We start from the raw sequence: 18,208 nt of genomic DNA on the forward strand, positions 1-18,208 counted from the left end.
GTTATACAAGTCATAAGGGGACCTGTCATATGTGATGCAAAATGGCCATTGACGTAGGACTTAATCAGATTAACATCTAGGCTTGATTTGAAGAACCAGGTTCAGAGTTTGCTTAAGTGATTAAAGGGGACTTGGTTGCTGCCTTAATTACAGCAAAACTAATGCCAAGACACATAGCTGCAGAAGTCTCAACTAAAGAGGTTTACATCCTTATCTATGTCCAAAAATGTATAAATTCGTCTACATTATAGATGTGTGAAAATATTAGCAGATCGTATTGATAACATTCAACTTCATATATACGTATACGTATATTTTATAACATTTTATATTTAGTTTTGAGGTCATCCTTAAAAAACATCTGGGCCATTTGATTAGTTTTAGAGAACGTGAAGGTCTATTTTTAAAGATAGAAAATTCTTGGAAACGTTAGAAACTTAGAATGCGTTAATCTAGGGGTATATGTACAAATTTTATCTAATAAATTACGAACGGCACAGCTTCAGTTAGGTCAACGAGTACCTTTCGACCGCCGTCAGATTATAATCGCCAGAGGCCCACAACGTGATCGGTCAAAAAAAATTGAAAAACAGAGCTAGGGCCCATAGTCGTCCAACGAGAGAGGCAGAGTACTCCTAATTCGGTAGTAGTAATTCCTAAAGGGCGTCTATAAATAACGGCCCTCCTTAAGCCCGTGAGCTTGGGATAGGTTGAGAAAGCGAGCGAGAGAGCCATGGCGAAGCCTCGTAAGCCCAAGAGCGAGGATCCTTTGCCTCTCTGTTGACATGGATCACCGCAGAATCTACAGGTCCGTTGCTCTTTCTCCTTTCATGCTTGTGCTTTGTATTAATTTGAATTTGTCTTCTGTAGTTTCGACTTGTGCTGGTACGAATTTCTCCTGATTCAGAATCAAGTGCTCCCTCCTTGATTCCGTATATAGTATATATGCGTTATGTGCAGTATATTTTGGGTCCGTTTGGTGAAGCTTGTACGCTCCACCCCATACCCAACCAAATGCCTAAAATATGTTATAAACTCCACATGCTAGCTTAAAATATAAATAAGTTATGAGAGCTTATCGGAGCTAAGCTCTTCAATCACTTATTGCAATTAATATAAGTTAGCTTATTTTAAAAGTATCACCAAACACTTTAATTCCACAACTTATATAACCAGCTTATGTTCGACACCTTATAAGGTAATTTTTGTTTTCAAATATAAACTCTTCCAAAAGAGCCTTTATCATTTGGCCGGTTTAAATGTATTGTGTTCTTGCAGTGTTTGTTTGCAATAAACACGAAATGGATTTGTTCTACTTGAACTAAGTATGAATTTCCTACTGAACTAATTAATTAGGTGTTTCATTTAACCGGCAATGATGATATCTTCCTGCATTATTGTTCCCAATTCAGTGTGTAATTTGACTGAATACTATTCTTTTTTGCTTTGTCTAGCTACACTGAGTTGGACATTTCAGTTCCAGACAATGGTATTGTTGGTTTACACGCAGAGAATTTGGGGATCGAGACTGTTTTGATTGATGGAGAGCCAACCGAGTTTGAGTACCACCCACATCTCCAGCATGGTGAGAGTGAGAAGGGATGGGACTCAGTTTCATCGCCTATTGCTGCAGGTGCCGCATATACATTAGCTCTGGTAAGAGAAATGGTTCCGAATCTGCTTATCAATTGCTGCAAGGTCTTCAAGAGTGTACCTGAACGGCGGGGCCAAATGCATACGGAGAATGGCTTTCAATCTTCCACTGAAGCAAAGCAGGTCACAGTGGCTACCTATGTTCATGCTTGGCATGAATTCCTGTGCAGTTCCTTGATTCTGGCTCTGTAGTAGCCTTGTGCATGTTCATGTTTCATTTAGTTGTCGGTTTGTGTTCATGTCAATGAAAGACTTTGTAGTTGCATAGGCACTAGAATTTGCTGTTTTTCTTTTCTTGTGTACTATTTATGCCGTCTAGTACTGATTAAATAAGGAGTTTTTGTCATAATCAATTAAAAAGAATACACTGCCTTCTAAGGTAATCTTTTGTGCATTTTATGCTTGTAATGCATGAAACTTGCTGTATGTGAATTTGGAGCACCCACAATTCCACCCACGCAAGACAATTGCTGTCTCTCCTTTTTTTTTGGGTTGTTTCTATAGATTTGTCAATGATTCTCTTCTCCTTGACTAGTCAGTTCTCTTAAGTAACTTTACATGTTCAATTGTTTTATACTTTAATATTCATGTAGAATTATTTTTGCTGTCCTTTTTTTTTTGGCTTTGAGAAGTGAGCTGCCATGATGAGGTTTATTTTCTTGGTTTCTCATGTAGGTTGATGTTGGGTGCAGAATGTGAAATTAGTTCGTATTAATTACTGGGTGGAGAGGGCAGAGATGGGGATCCATTTTGATGATAATGTGATACATACCAATAACCAGATAAGGCGTGCACGGTGCTGGTTCCCTTGCATAGATGATAGTTCTCAATGTTGTTGGTATGAACCATTTGACTCTAATTTTCTTTGTTTCCGACTTTGGTTTTGGTAACTTTGGCTATAGTTATTCCAAACTCTTAATTCTTTTTTTCACTAATTCTGTTCAGTTATGATCTGGAGTTTACAGTAGCCCAAAATCTTGTGGCAGTCAGCACTGGAAGCTTACTCTACCAGGTGAGATAAATTTTGAATGACAATAGACTTCAGTTGGCTGCACAAAGAATGCTTCTGGTGATATTTTGAATGAAATTCCAGAAATTTGACAGTTTAAATAATTTCACTTTACTCTTTGAGTCATGAACCAAATGCATGACTCTGTTATAACAGTATTACTTGACTTGAATTGGTGAACCCCGACATGATATTTATAAAATTTTTAATATGACCATAGAGGTAGTTGACAGACAAACATGTGACCCAGTGGTAGTTGCATTGGTGCAACCTAGAGGCTAGAGGTCACATGTTCAATACCTGGAAATAGCCATTTCACAAATTATGTGAAGGTAAGATCTACATACATATTGCATCGACAATGTCTATGCAAAGCCTTGTGCACAGGAGTTGTTTACCTTTACCATAGAGGTAGTTGCAACAACTAAAATTGAAGCTTAATTGAAGGAGTAAGGTCATTGCACATGTTGTCACCTGTCACAATCTGGAAAGGTTTATTCTTCCCTCTCAAAAATCCCTATACCCCTCTCAGCTTAAGCTTTAATCTAGAAAGAAAATTGGTATTTTCTTTGACCTTGTCATTATTCCCTGCTGTTGCATAAATTTGCGGGGATAGCTCAGTTGGGAGGGCATTAGACTGAAGATCTGTAGGTCACATGTTCAATCCACACTAGTAATTTGCATGGTAACATATCTCATTTGGTAGAATTCCTTGTATTGGTGTTGTGTTAGAATCACGTGACTGAATCCCTCTTTATCACCAATTCACCATACATGAGCAGCTTATCTCCATTGGGTAAGTGTATAATACGTTATTGTCCACTTGAGGTTAATGATCCTCCTGTTTTGAACTTGAACTCCGGGTTTTGAGCAAAGATGATCCTCCTCGCAAGACTTACGTCTATAGAGTAGAAACTCTTGTTGCTGCTCGGTGGGTATCTTTAACAGTTGCTCCTTTTGAAATCCTTCTTGACAGCCATATTGGTCTTATTTCACATATGTGTTTGCCGTCTAATTTATCAATTCTGTGCAACAGTGTGCAATTTTCTCGTAATGCATTCAGGTTTGTCATCATTTATATTTATTGGTCTATCGTTTTACAAATCTCTATGTGATCTTTTTAGATTGTTTTGATTTGCGAATTTTATTTCTCAACAGGCATTATGAAGAATATCTTGCTGCAAAATTCCCATTTGGTTCATACAAGCAAGTGTTTCTGGCTCCTGAGATGGCAGTTTCATCATCAAGTTTGGGGGCCTCCTTGTGCATTTTTAGTTCTCAAGTTTTGTATGATGAGAAAGTTATTGATGTCGTTAGTATACATATCAAATTAATTCGTTGATTGGTTAAGTAAACTTGGCTGGGTGAAAATATACTTACAGTTACTGATATACGAGACTGTGAAAAGTGATCAATATGTCAACAGTGGGCAGTCGTAAGCATGACAATTTTGACCGAATTGTTGGATCAGATTTACCATGGGAACGTGGTAAATTAAGCCTTTATAAAGCCTTTTGGGGGTGGGGGCAGAAATATGTTGTATCCTTATCGCCATCTTTCTGTTCCTGTGCGACGACTGATGAAGACGTTCTAATTTTCAGGCCATAGCCACTAGCATTAAACTGGCATTTACCCTTGCAAGACAATGGTTTGGAGTATATAAAACTGCTGAGACACCAAATGATGGTAAGCTCACACAGTGCATTAATTTGCTCAGTCTGGTTTCTTCTATTGTGCTAATTTTGAAGGAAAATAAACTTATTGGGTTTAATACGGATACTTAATGCTTAATGTCAGAGTGGTTGCTGGATGGTCTCGCTGATTTTTTGACAGATTCCTTTATCAAAATATTTTTGGGGAATAATGAGGCGAGATATTAGAGATACAAGGTTTGTCTATACCAATTTCTGTTATGGGTGGATTAATTGATTGCATAGCTGAGAATGGCGACTATCTTTTGGAGCCTATAATATGTCATTATGAGGCTATTTCTTTGTCTGGTGGACTTTTTGCAGTTTTTTTTTTTTAAAAAAAAGGTCTGCTGTATTGGTTGCTGCTGCATCTGTTGATGTTCATTTTTTGGTTGTGTATCTATGGCTGGAAGCTGCTGATTGATTTAATTTTTCACATCTCGATAAGGATTACTTTTCATTTCCCTACCCCTCTTAACCTAGGCTTTCCATCTCCAGTTCTGACTTCGAAGGAATTAATTTGTCCTGCTTGCTTACATTATAAGTTGAAATATTCTATTGTTCTCTGTTACATTTTGATTTGTACATTAATTTTATGTGTTGGAATTAGTGATTTTAAGTGAGCTGATTTCTAAGATGCAAGCAGCAAGCTTTAGCCTAACTTGTCCTTTCTATTCACTTCCATCCATTTTTTTTTAAGATGAATAAATAACGGTCAAATTCAACATCAGAAATTCTCATACAAAGCTCTATATTTTAGTTCCTCTTTTTAAATCTATTAATGTGTTGGTCTTTTACTTGATCAGTGATGTATGACTTTCTCCATACATGTGCATCCCCCTCAAACATATTTGCCTGTGAAGGGGCAACGTTTGTTAGTTGGCTATACCTTGTTATTTTTAGGTTTTTCTTTGATAAACTTCTATGTTGAGGGATTTCTTATTGCCTTTTATACTTACGTGAGGTAACTACGTTAATAAATATTAACATAATTGGTTTTTTTTCCCTTCCCCTGAATGGATCTCACTATTGCTTTTAGTTATATCTTTCCCAATTGTATTATTGTTTTCCAAACTGCGTGAAATTTTAAAATTAACCTTTTTTAATTTGCTAGGGATAGTTGACTCTATGCTAAAAACTTACTCAAATGCTTCCTACGCAGTAAACCAAGGGTTATCTTGTCATATTGCTTTCTTTCTCAAAAGCTTAGGCATATAACGGGGAAACCATGTCATGTTGCGGTCATCCTAACATTCCCTTGCGTGCAAGTCCGATACACAATATGAACCTTGCACTTGCGGCCCCTCTACTGGAAGTCATGAGTGAGAGCATGAACCAATGGCATTTCATGTCTGAATTCTGAAATGATGTATTGCATATTTTTGAGAATAATGGGAGCAGTTTGGTTAGGTTTTGAACTTGAGACCTTAGCTGTGATAATGTGTTGGATATTTCCAAAACCATGGTTATTAGGTCAGAAGCTATCAATGCCTGTCAAGTATTTATTTTCTAATATCAAGATGCAAATTCACCAATTTTGTTTATGGAATTGCGGGCAAATTGTGCTGTTTGCAGAGCAGATGATAGTGGTGCGACGGCTTTGAGCTCCTCTGCTTCTTGTAGAGATTTGTAGGGAACTCATTGCATTGGTATATTTGGGAAGATAAGATCATGGAAGTCTGTAAGTCCTTGTTAAATATTTAATTTTGTTTCATCTATTTTTTCTAATTTTTTTTGCTTTTCGTTTGGACTGATTGGCTATCTTTGGAAAAGGTGGCAGTCCTTCAGATGTTGGAAAAACAAATGGGACCAGAGTCCTTCCAGAAAGTAAGCCTCTAAGAGCTTTGTTTCTCTTGCTCATCAGTTGCTACTCTTGTAGCTTTCACATGGAAATGAAAAATGTTTCTTGATGTTGGCTAATCTATGCATACACATCGATGCAAATTTTTAATTCCAGATAAAATGGGTTGTTTTGCCTTCTCTTTTACCTCCTCGATTATCTTCATCTTGGAGTTGATGTCTTTCAATTTTGTAAAGTTCTTGAAAATCTGTCCTGTTAATCGGTTCTTTTGATTTAGTTTAGTCTTTCATACATGGTTCTTTGATAAAAGTGCATATGGAGTTTCTTGTGGATGTGCACATAAAATACATGTCAGAGTTGTGCACCAAAAACTGGTCTAACAGTTCCCCTCTTATACTGATGCACATATTATTTTCTTTAAAATACATAAAAATGACTTTTTCTCGATGCAAAGAAAAGTATGCAATACGGTCAATAGAAACATACGTTTTTTTTTTTCCTTGGAAACTAGCACAGTATTGCAAAAATCGGCCTAGTCGGCGATTAGTCGCTAGTCGAGGCTTGCCGCTTCGACTAGAGGGTGATCGGGCAACTAATCGGTGCCCGATTAAATGCCGACTAATCGGGTCTAGTTGGCCTAATCGAAGGAATAAAAAAATTTAGCAGAAAACGAAGTTAATTCTTTGTGAAGAAACAAAACAAAATCGAGAAGAAGCTTGCGTCACCTCCGATTCCCATCTACGAGGTTACGCACCTGCCATGGAAAACAGACCTGAGTGTTCAACGTGACTTCTCTGAACTTTATTTCTTCTCTTCGTCAACTGGTCGACTTCTTCTCTCTGAACTCCTTGTCGTCATCGTCACTTCTCTGAACTCGACCTCTGAATCGACTGGTCTTCTCTGAACTTGACCTCACTCTAAATCACAGGTATGTGGATCGACCTTTCTCTTCTCTTTAGACAGGCGTGGCCTAGGCTTGGTCTTGACTTTCGTTGATGCAGAACATGAGAGAGCACAGAACATGAGAGAGACGTAAGAACATAGAGACTCAAAGAAGGAAGAAGAGACGAAGGGTTGCTACTAACACGTCATGTGAATGCTTGTGATTGGAATACACCTGTCATTAGAATACCATCTAAATCTAAGTATATATTTCACAGGTACTAACTATTAATACATTAGGTGGACCCTTCGGGGTGGTGTTTGGTTAGCTAGAGTTATATGAGTACGTGTGTACTCCTTTCAAAAAAAAAAAAAAAACATTAGGTGGGTCCAAAGGTTTTGTTTTATTTTTATGACTTGGGTCCTATTCTTTTTGTTAAATATTAGAATAAAAAATACACAATATAATATTCAAATATTGAAAAATCTACACAAAACATAACCATAATTCTAAATACATGTATAAAAAATATATATAAATATTTTTTATTTGCCGAGTCCCCTGCACTGATATTCTAGATTCTTTGAGAATAAATTATATATTGTATGATATGTATTGCATATATATAAAATTAAAAAAACTCAAAACGATTAATCAGATTAATCCCCGACTAGTCCCCGATTAATCCAATTAATCTCTAGTCCCCGCGAACCGCCTAGCGGCTGACTAGCGATTTTTGCAACCATGTCTCTTAGTACAAAGGAGGTGATTTCATTCTTCTGAATTATGATGATGTTCAAATCTTCAATTCTTTTGGCTTTTTGTCTTCTTCACTGTGACTTGTTTCTTCTATTGTGTTATGGTTTTGTTATATGATATAATTTACTTTTCTAATAGTTGAGCATGACTAATAACAAGTGCCAGAAATTGCAATAATATCTGATCTGATTGGTTCTTTTTTTTTTTTGTTGGTTTTTTACTGAGAGTTCTTTGCATGGTAAATTTTGTTCACTTTTCATCCTTTTGTAAATTACTGTTTTAGTTTGCATTCATTTTGTGTTGGTTGAAATCATACAAGAGAAGAGGTGTGGCACAAAGGGCTCCCTTTGCCCAAGGTGCAAGGTGCACTTTGGTCGCACACCGGAGAGATCCAATGCGCAAAGTTAATAAAATAAAATATTAAATCAAAATAATTATTAGAGAGGGCATAGATAAATAGAAAAGACTTGATAATTAAGAGAATGCTTCATAAATAATAGAAAAGGCTAGATAATCAGGACTGTAGACTGTACAATCTGAAATTCTAAGGAGATTAGTTGGGCAAGACGTGGTCGAGAAAGACAGAAAACAGATCAAAGTTCTACATTTTAGGGGATCAGGCGACCTTCCTGTGGAAGTTTTGTTCGATTTAGCGAGCTAAACAGAGAGGAGATGGCGAGATAGGACTTTTGTTCTTCAGTTCAATGCTGCATATCTTTTCTGTTTTGATTTTCTTTGTGTTTCACACTTTTACTGATGGTAGAAGAGCACAATTAGGTTCACATGCAAGTTGTTCAAATCTTGTTTTTTGCAGGCTTCATTACTTATGCACAACAACCACATTCTTAAAGATTTTTCATCTCCATATTTCTTGGTTATTGTTGCGAGGCTTTTTTCAGCTTTCTCAGTGTAATTTAGTCTGGTGTAAATGCTGTTTGGATGCTCTAATTTACGTTGCAGTTTCGGCATTTTGCTAACAAGGTTGGAAACCTGGAGCGTCCCTTTCCTAAAGAATTTTTTCCTCGCTGGGTGGGTACATGTGGTTGTCCATTGCTAAGGTATGCCATAAAATTGCTGTCTTTTGGGTCGTGGGGATTTTTTAAACTGATTTAGTTTGATTCTACCACCCTTTCTTAACTTTGGTTACTGAAGGATGGGATTCTCATATAAAAAACGCAAAAATATGGTTGAATTGGCGGTTTTGCGGGAATGCACAGCTGCTCCTGATTCAAGTGCATCCTCACTTAATGCTACTAATGATTCCGAAACCAGAGATGGTGATAATGGCTGGCCCGGCATGATGAGTGTCAGGGTTTATGAACTTGATGGCATGTATGACCATCCAGCACTTCCATTGGCTGGAGATATGTGGCAGCTGTTCGAAATACAATGCCATTCCAAAGTTGCTGCTAGACGCGCTCAGAAGTCAAAAAAGGGTTCAAAACCTGATGGCTCAGATGATAATGTTGATATTGTTCCTACTGTTGATATGCGAACCAGGTATATCCTTCCTGCCTTCCTCAACAGGACTTTTTGACATGGATGATCAACAATTTCTGAAGTTGGGAAGCGTTTTGTGTTGCAGTATGGAATCCCCACTGTCATGGATTAGGGCGGATCCTGAAATGGAGTACCTTGCTGAAATTCATTTTAATCAACCTGTACAGATGTGGGTAAGAGTTTGTGTGTATATGTATTTACAATATGCAAACAGTAGCGCACAGTAGTATTCTTTAGGTGATTTATAAAGCCCTTGTGCCTTTGTAGTTTTGGGAATTTCTTGCTAATTAGCCATACTTGATTCTTCAGGCAGGTTTTTTTCTCTCCCAATAAATCACATGGGGTTATGTTATTAATTTCTTTGAGGGATGGGGGAATCGAACCTTGCATCTTGTGATGTGGTTAGGAGTTGGTCACTGCTAGACCATATGTGGTCCTCCTCCTTCAGGTTGTGTAGATCAATTAGTATTGAACATGGGGAGTGGCCGAGTGAACGATGATTGCTTAGTTCTGCTTTTATATTTCCTTCTTGAAAGGCCCTTAAGATGAATAAAATGTTGCATCAACTATTCCATTCCCTAAAATCTCTGTCGATCATGAAAATGATGTTATCATGTAATAAGCTTTTGCTAGTGAATTGATTTTTTGACCCTGTAGAAGTTGTATATATGATCAGATTAATCAACTAGAGAAGGACCAAGATGCTGTTGCCCAAACACAAACTATTGCAGCATTGGAGGCTCAACCTTAGATTTCATTTTCTATTGTTAATGCTCTAAATAATATCCTCTGTGATTCCAAGGTTAGGATTTCGAAATTTATTTGATATTGATTTATGTGTCTGGAACATTGTGATTATCTGCATTATTCTCTGGCGTCAAGGCCTTCTGGAGAGTTCAAATTGAGGCAGTGTTTGCACTGGCTAACACTGCGTCTGAGGTATTATATCTCTGTTACCTTATTCATTCCAAAATATTTCTTTGTTTTCAGCATTGTTCACCAATACAACTCCTTTTAGTGGTGGCTATGTACCCCGGAATTAATACTGTTTAGTCCGTTACAAGTTATTAATTACTCATTTACAATTTTCCAACGGAGATAGATCTTCTCAATTTAGTCGTGAAATCATAAATTTGATTGGTGTTTGTAACTACTAACACTTTTACTCCACAAATTTCCCTTTCACAAAGTTATTTATTTGGTTGCTTTTGCAATCACCTCTTTGGTCTTCTGTGCAAAGCTTTTGTAAGATAGTCTATATACACAACTGAGGAGATGAAATATTGGAAATCTTTACCATGACATTACAGATGTATCGAAGTGATTTCTCCCTCCATTTGTGATCTTGTTCTTGTAATTGATGCCTTAGTAAACTCTTTGATATTCTGTGCAATTAAAAGTTCATGATCTTTTTTGTTTCTACGTGTAATGTCACGTGGAATATGGTGTCATTTCATGGAAGCTGTGTCATGAGGTTGATGATTGATTTATCTTTCCTTTATTGTATATGAAATGCTTTGCAGTTTCTTAATTCTTTGTGTATTTTGAAGGAAATTTAATATTTTTTGTTTTCTTCATTTTTATTTTCTTCTTGATATGAGACCATAGAAATTTGTGGCAGGAAACTGATTGGGCTGGTTCACTTCATCTGGTGAGTTTTTACAAAAGTTAAAGGTTTGATGCAGACATTGGACTCCCCAAGTGAGATTCTTCCAATTCATACGGTTTAAATTCCATGATACTTACCGTCATATTTCAATACCAGAAGGTTTTACCTGATTGTGGTATTTTACAGGCCAAACGATTTTCATGATTTTCCTGAGTATTTTGTTCTTGAGGTAATGGAGTGAGGTAGGATATGTATCAAGTTTATAATTAATGCATATTTTATTCCCTGTAATTTTCCTCACTCTTTTGGAAATATTTGTTCATGTGGCTTCGACTTGTAGTGTGTTCCTATAATTCAAGGGAAAAATGAATTACATTAGTGGAATTGCTCATTTGCAGCTCGATGTAATTATAAACAGTGATTGATTATTTGTTGCAACAGTTCCTGTTGTCAAAGCTTATTGTGGTTGTTTGGGATGTCCATTGGGAAAAACCAAAGTGATCTTTTTTGGCATCGCAATAATCTAAGCGAGTAAGAACAATCATGATTCAGGTGAAATTGTATATATTGTTATGTTTCTTACCTGATCCATGAATTCAAGGATCTGAACTTTCACAGAGGATAGGGAGAAATAAAACTAGATTATCTTTATGGGGAGAGAATTATTCATTTGTTAGTTTTATGGGGTCTCATCTGCCATCTGTTAACAAGAGGAAATAACATTAGATGCGGTTTCTTCCCTATTGTTTTTCAAGAATAATGTAGAATTATTAGTGTTACTCGGTCATCTATAAAAGCCTGTTAAGTCCTCAATGATTCTAAATTAGAACCGATGTTGCCCTGTTTCTGGATATCAAACTAAAATCCTTTGACTTCCTTCTTTTGTAGAACTTCCAATGCTGATTTATTTATTTTCTTTTACTCTTTCAGGCCATTCCACATGCTGTAGCAATGGTCAGAAGTGCAGAAAAGAAAAGCCCAAGAGAAGCTGTCGAGTTTGTTTTACAGCTTCTGAGGGTTAGTTTATTTTGGCTACTATAAACCTATGTTACACAGATAACATTGTTTAAATGGGGCCAACATAAACTATTTTACGTGTTGCGGAATATGTAAAAGATAAAGATTCATCCAGTCTAACAGCTTAAGCTTTTAGGAAAAGTGGTGTTTCACATGGTACATAGCTTTAGCCAAATGGTAGGTCTTCTGTTTGAATATACCTTCCACTTAGTTAAAGCTAAGATGTGCCACTTAATGGGCCTCCAAAAAGAGTCAGCAGTTCGGCCAATGAGTGAGGGTTAGTGTCGAGAAATGTGAGAGGCGTGGTGTTTTGCACCTGTGATTCTCATTTACGTTCGGGCAATATATGTCGTATGTGAGAAATATACTACTCTTTATATATGATTGACAGTGCAATTGCATCTAGAATGGTACGAAAGAAAATATGTGCTGTAATTTAATCTGTTCAATTCTCATAGAGTGATTTCAGTAGTAAATGTAGAAATCCCTATATATTGGCTAACGATGCTTGATCCTTTAGACAGATTATAATTTGAGGAGTTTCTAGATTTGAAGCAAAGGGGTTTTGTCAGTTTTGAAATCGTTAATGGTTAGTAAGTTTAATGTGTAATGTCATGTTAGTAGCATATCATATATCTCAACTGTTTGGGTCTCATTGAGTCCTTTTTTCTAGGGAAGAAAGCCAAAATGTTGATGAGGCAAGTTAATTGGGTAAAATTATTTTTTTTTCCCAAAGCTGCTTATTTTTGGTTCTGTATTTGCAGAAGGTGGGCACCGTGAAATCGAACATGCGGCCAGCAGTTATGTTTCTGTGGATGCACCCCGAAGGAATTCTGCTGAGGCAATGAGCATAAGCAATCAGAATCCCGAGGAGGTCAATTCATGTCCTGACCATGGGTCCAGAAGGACTGCTAGCATCGGCAGTGCAAAAGTTCCAAGTGAAGGTGAGAATTCAGGGAAGGACCTTCAATGCACCGCAGACTCGAGCAAAGTTTTGGCACACGGATCGTCCCCTGGCATAATGCAAGATAACAATATTGACAATGGGGCACAGAAATATGCGAGCCTACAAAAGCTGTCTGTGCCTGGACATGAGTTTGATGGTGGTTCATCTGTTATGATTTCTCCTCCTCGTCATGGCAAAGAAAAGGAGAAAAAGAAAGGGAAAGAAAAGAAACGGAAGCGGGAAAGCCACAAACATCTTGATGATCCTGAATATCTGGAGCGAAAGCGTCTGAAGAAAGACAGAAAGCAAAAGGAAAAGGAGATGGTAAAGCGTCTGGGTGGTGATATGGAGGCATCTCAGTCGCAGCTGGAGAAAAAAAGAGAGGAAGCAAGCATTAAGGCTGCAACTGTGCAATTGAAACCAAATGAAGCTAGTGGATCAGACGTGGTGATCACAAAGGTTGAAAGGTCTGAGCCATCTGAAGGTAGTCCTGCTCCTCCCAAATTCCGAATCAAAATAAAGATGAGGAGCAAACCATAGTGTGTGTAATTCATCTTTTTCCTAAAGAAATTGCTCGATTTGCAATTCCCTTTAAATTTCCAACTAATGGAACATCTTCAGTGAGATTGGAGTTCCAAGTAGTGTTGCTAAAACTATTTCTTGATTGAATGTGCCTTACAATTCCTGATCGAGCTTTGTCGTTGTTGACATTCTTCAGTATAATTTTTGTTAATTATGACTCCTATTTTTCTCATTTTTTGAAGCTCTTGTAATTGGATTTGGATTAACCAAGAACACTTATGGACATGGAACTATTGGGCTTGAGTTTCTGTATATATGAATAAGACAAATGCACTAGGATCTAGGGGTTGGAAAAATGGCATGCTTTTAAGCTTTGTACCACTACCACTACCACCATCTCCTGTAACCGCCACACCTCATCATATTACACTAGTCATCTGCAGCTTTATTGGGTGTCCATTTCTTTTTTCTTTTTGCGGTAGGAAATGAGAGAGGTGTGGTGCCCACGAATGGCGGGGCACAAGCCTCCCTAAAGGGAGCTTAATGCTTTAAACTTCACTTTTTTTTTTGTCTCTAAAAGATTAAATTTCAAATTACTTAGGGAAAAAAGTGAAATACATAATATGTATTTCTTAATTAATATACGCGGTTTTTCTAGAGTCAAAACTAATATGATATGAGTCGATGTTGGGCATAGTATTGGCGTGAATAAAGGGTTAGTACTACGAACCGATGAGCTCTTCCACTGTGTGTACCACAACGTTAAACCAGAGTTTTTAAACCCGGATCGGCCCGCTGGTCGGACCGCAAAACCCGTGAACCGGCGGCCTACCCGGTTTTTTACTGGAAAAAGACCGTTTACGCATCAACCCGTGTCAAACCGTGGGTTAACCCTTAAAACCGCGCAACCCGTGACCCGTTGAGTTAACTAAAAAACCGCATGTTTGTAAAATGACTTAAAAAACAAAGAATATTTTTTTTTGTTAATGAATTTTAAGGCCAAATATGTCATTTACCTTCAATGTGACAAAATTGCCCTAATCTCTCTCTCTGATTCACTCCCGTTCAGCTTCTTCTTTGTTTGCGAGTTGGCTTGCGAGCTTGTACCTCACCCTCACGTTGTGCCTCACTGAACTTGCGATGCGAGTTGCGCCGAGCCTCACTGAGTGACTACCATCGTCTACCACGGCACCACCAGGCATCAACGCCGTGAGCCCATCTCCCTCAGGTACTCTTCCCTCTTGATTATTGCTTGATGCCTCGATCTATCCATTCTCCCGTAGCTATTAAATTGAAGGTTACCTCATGTAAATAAAGAAGTTTTACATATATTGGTTGGTTTTTCTTTTTGTTCGCTGCAATGAATTCAATTGGGCACTTCAATGGTATTTTGTAGTTTTAGGTTATTAGTTTTATGTATTTACGGTTTTTCTTTTTGCTGCTTAGAAAAAACGAAGTTTATACTTTATAGTTTATACTGGTGAAGAAGTTGAATTTTTCAATTGAGAAAACGAAAAAAAAAAAAGTCAAAAAAATTGGATTTATGCAGTAAGAAGGGAAGGGATCAAAACTCTTTATGTGTTAGAATTGATACAAGGTTGTCTTGTATGTATTCATGTTGCATTGAAACCATCTTTTATTGTTACTTTCTTTTGTAAAGATTGATTATAATTACTTCCATAAATTTTTTGGAAGCAAGAATCTTGTTTGCTCTGGAGGTTTTATCATCAGGGCTTGACTTTTTCCTATTCTCTACTGTTTTACTTCCTTTCTGGAGGTTATTTTGTGCTTCATAGAGTTTTGGAACTGCTTAATGACTTGAAGTGGGGAAATAGAAGCGAGGACCTGATTTTGTCTAACTATTTATTTTGTTTTTCTTCTACAACTTTCTTTAGCCATTATATACATAGTTGTGGTCAATTTGTTGCATTAGTAGAATTCTTGAAATAAATTCTTAAACTCTATCTTTTTACTCTGTCTATGTACTCTGTCTTTATTCTCTTACACATGTCATATACTCTGTCCTTCTGTCTTATGCTCTATCTATATCTTATACATTCTTGCAGGAAGGTCTGAAATAATATGGCATCTAATTCCAATCCTGAAGGTTCATCCCAAACCCCAAGTGCTAGTGACAGTAGCAAAAATGTAAGGGGGAAAAGTGATCCAGCATGGAGGTATTGTAAGCATGTGCAGGAAACCAATTCTGTTGGAAGACCAAAGAATACAATTATATGTATGTACTGCCTCAAAGAGATTAAAGGTGGTGGAATCAACCGTTTCAAAATTCATTTATCTGGAGTTAGTGGTCAAGGAGTTGAGAGATGCAAGAAGGTTCCTGCTGAGGTTCAAAATGAAATGTTGCAAAATGTTACATCTTACGAGAATAAAAAAAGGCTATCCCAAGATCGTTATGAGGATCAATATGGAGATGGTCCTGCAGTTGAAGATGATGAAGTTGAAGAAGTGATGTGCAAGAGAACTAAGTCAACTAACACTGTAAAAAAAGGGAAGAAGAAAAGTGTTGATAATCCAATAAATTCTTACTTCATGTCCAGGACGACTCCTGGATCTCAACCAACTATCAAAAGTGTCTTGCAATCTCAAGAGGCAAAAGAAAAGGTGGACCTTGCCATTGCCAAGTGGATGATAGATGCATCAATTCCATTCAACGCTACTAACTCAAAACTTTATCAACCGATGATTGATGCAATAGCAAGTATAGGACCAGGTTATAAAGGTCCTAGTATTCATGCTGTTCGAGGTAAATTGTTGGGTAAAAGTGTGGAAGAGGTGAAGATGTTTGTGAAAAATTTTCACAGCATTTGGAAAGTTACTGGCTGCACAATCATGTCTGACGGTTGGACAGATCAAAATAGCAGAACCTTAATCAATTTCTTAGTGTATTGTCCCAAGGGAACAATCTTTTTGAAGTCCGTTGATGCCTCAGAAGCTTCTAAGACCGGTCAGTTGTTGTTCAAATTGTTCAGGGAAGTTGTGCTAGATGTGGGGGTGGAAAATGTGGTGCAGGTGGTCACGGATAATGCCTCAAATTATGTCATGGCTGGTAGGTTATTAGAAGGTGAGTTTCCGACATTATCTTGGTCTCCTTGTGCCGCACATTGCCTTAATTTGATGTTTCAGGATATTGGAAAGCTTGAAGATGTGAGTAGTGCTGTGAAACATGCTGCTGGGATTACTAAGTACATTTACAATCATTGTTTTGTTTTGAATTTGATGAGGCAGCACACAGGTGGTAGAGAAATTATTCGTCCAGCTCCAACTAGGTTTGCTACAAATTTTGTTGCATTACAAAGTATATTGGCTCAAAAAGATGCATTGCGAGCTATGGTGACATGTAAGGAGTGGATACAATCATCATATTCAAAGGATGTGAATGGAAGAAGATTTGCTAATAATGTCTTGGATTCAAAGTTTTGGAGTGAATGTGGTATTATTGTGCAACTAACTGAACCACTTATGTGTGTGCTTCGTTTGGTTGATGGTGATGATAGGCCAGCTATGGGTTATCTGTATAAGAGCATCCATGTAGCAAAGGATGAGATGATCAGGAGGTTTCAGAGAAAGAAGAGAAGGGTCCAACCATTATTGTCAATTGTAGATTCTCGGTGGGATAGTCAATTGTACAAGAATCTCCATGCTGCTGGTTTCTGGTTGAATCCTAGTAACCAATACAACATTGAAGAGATGACAAAGCATAGAGACACAGGATCTGGTATCTTGGATGTGATTGAGAAATTCTCTTATGGAGATATGGATTTGAGTGGTAAGTTGACTTCTGAGATGAGGATTTTCGTAGATGCTGAAGGAGATTTTGGGAGAAAGACTGCCATAAATGACCGAGAAAAAATGCTTCCTGGTAAAGTTTATTAATCTATTACTATTTTGAAGTACTTATATTTTTGATAATTTTATTAACTTTGTTCACAAATGTGCAGCTGAGTGGTGGAGATACTATGGAAACTCTGCTCCTAATCTTCAAAAGTTGGCTATGCGTGTGTTGAGCCAAACTTGTAGTTCCTCAGGGTGCGAGAGGAATTGGAGTATTTTTGAGCACATCCACTCAAAAAAAAGGAACAGGTTGGAGCATCAGCGGCTAAATGATTTGGTTTATGTTCACTATAATTTGAGGCTACAACAGAGGTAATCGGTTAATTTGTAATCTTTATAGATTAATAATTCAACTATCTAATTTATATTTTTGTATCTAATTTACATGTGTGGTAGGAATTATTGGAAAGGTCGGAACTATGATCCAATTAATTTTGAAGATTTCACCTCCTATGGTTCATGGATCTTAGAAGAGGAACCTCCTCTCTTGACCATTGATGAAGTTCAAGCATTTAGAGAATTGGATGCATCTTCAAGCATCCAAGGTAATTGTTCTAAACTTTTAAAATACATATTATAAGTTTGTAAGATTATCTTGTAGTGATGAATTTATAATGATTTTCTAGATAACAATGTGGAGATAAATTTGGATGAAGCTTTCATTGAGGATGAGGAGGAAGATGATGATGATGATGATGTGTCACCACAACAAAACCGATTGAATGTTGAGATGAATATCCCATTTTTCACTGAGAATATTGGTGGAGAAACTCAAGTCAATGAACAAAATAATTAGTCCTTGGAGTTTATTTGGAACTTTGTATTTGGAATTTCAGATTTAGACTTTAGAACTTTGAGTTTGAACTTTTAAGTTTGGATTTGAACTTTGTGTATGGACTTTGGTATTCTTGATTGTTTATTTGCAACTTTGTGTTTGGAACTTTTAAATTTGAATTTGAACTTTGT

The 18,208-nt window shown here is 37.1% G+C and overlaps 1 protein-coding gene and 1 pseudogene across 1 annotated transcript; both read left to right on the forward strand.

Moving 5' to 3' along the window:
• The first annotated feature begins 161 nt into the window (after positions 1-161).
• On the forward strand, positions 162-13,573 carry LOC120016735 (annotated as a pseudogene).
• A 1,899-nt stretch (positions 13,574-15,472) lies between these two features.
• LOC120016736 lies at positions 15,473-18,038 on the forward strand. The gene is made up of 4 exons (XM_038869644.1): positions 15,473-17,270; positions 17,350-17,554; positions 17,639-17,787; positions 17,869-18,038. The coding sequence occupies exons 1-4, from the start codon at positions 15,473-15,475 to the stop codon at positions 18,036-18,038; spliced, it is 2,322 nt and encodes a 773-aa protein (XP_038725572.1).
• Positions 18,039-18,208: the final 170 nt, after the last annotated feature.

This window comes from Tripterygium wilfordii, chromosome 15, assembly GCF_013401445.1.
Source record: "Tripterygium wilfordii isolate XIE 37 chromosome 15, ASM1340144v1, whole genome shotgun sequence".
Taxonomy (NCBI): domain Eukaryota; kingdom Viridiplantae; phylum Streptophyta; class Magnoliopsida; order Celastrales; family Celastraceae; genus Tripterygium; species Tripterygium wilfordii.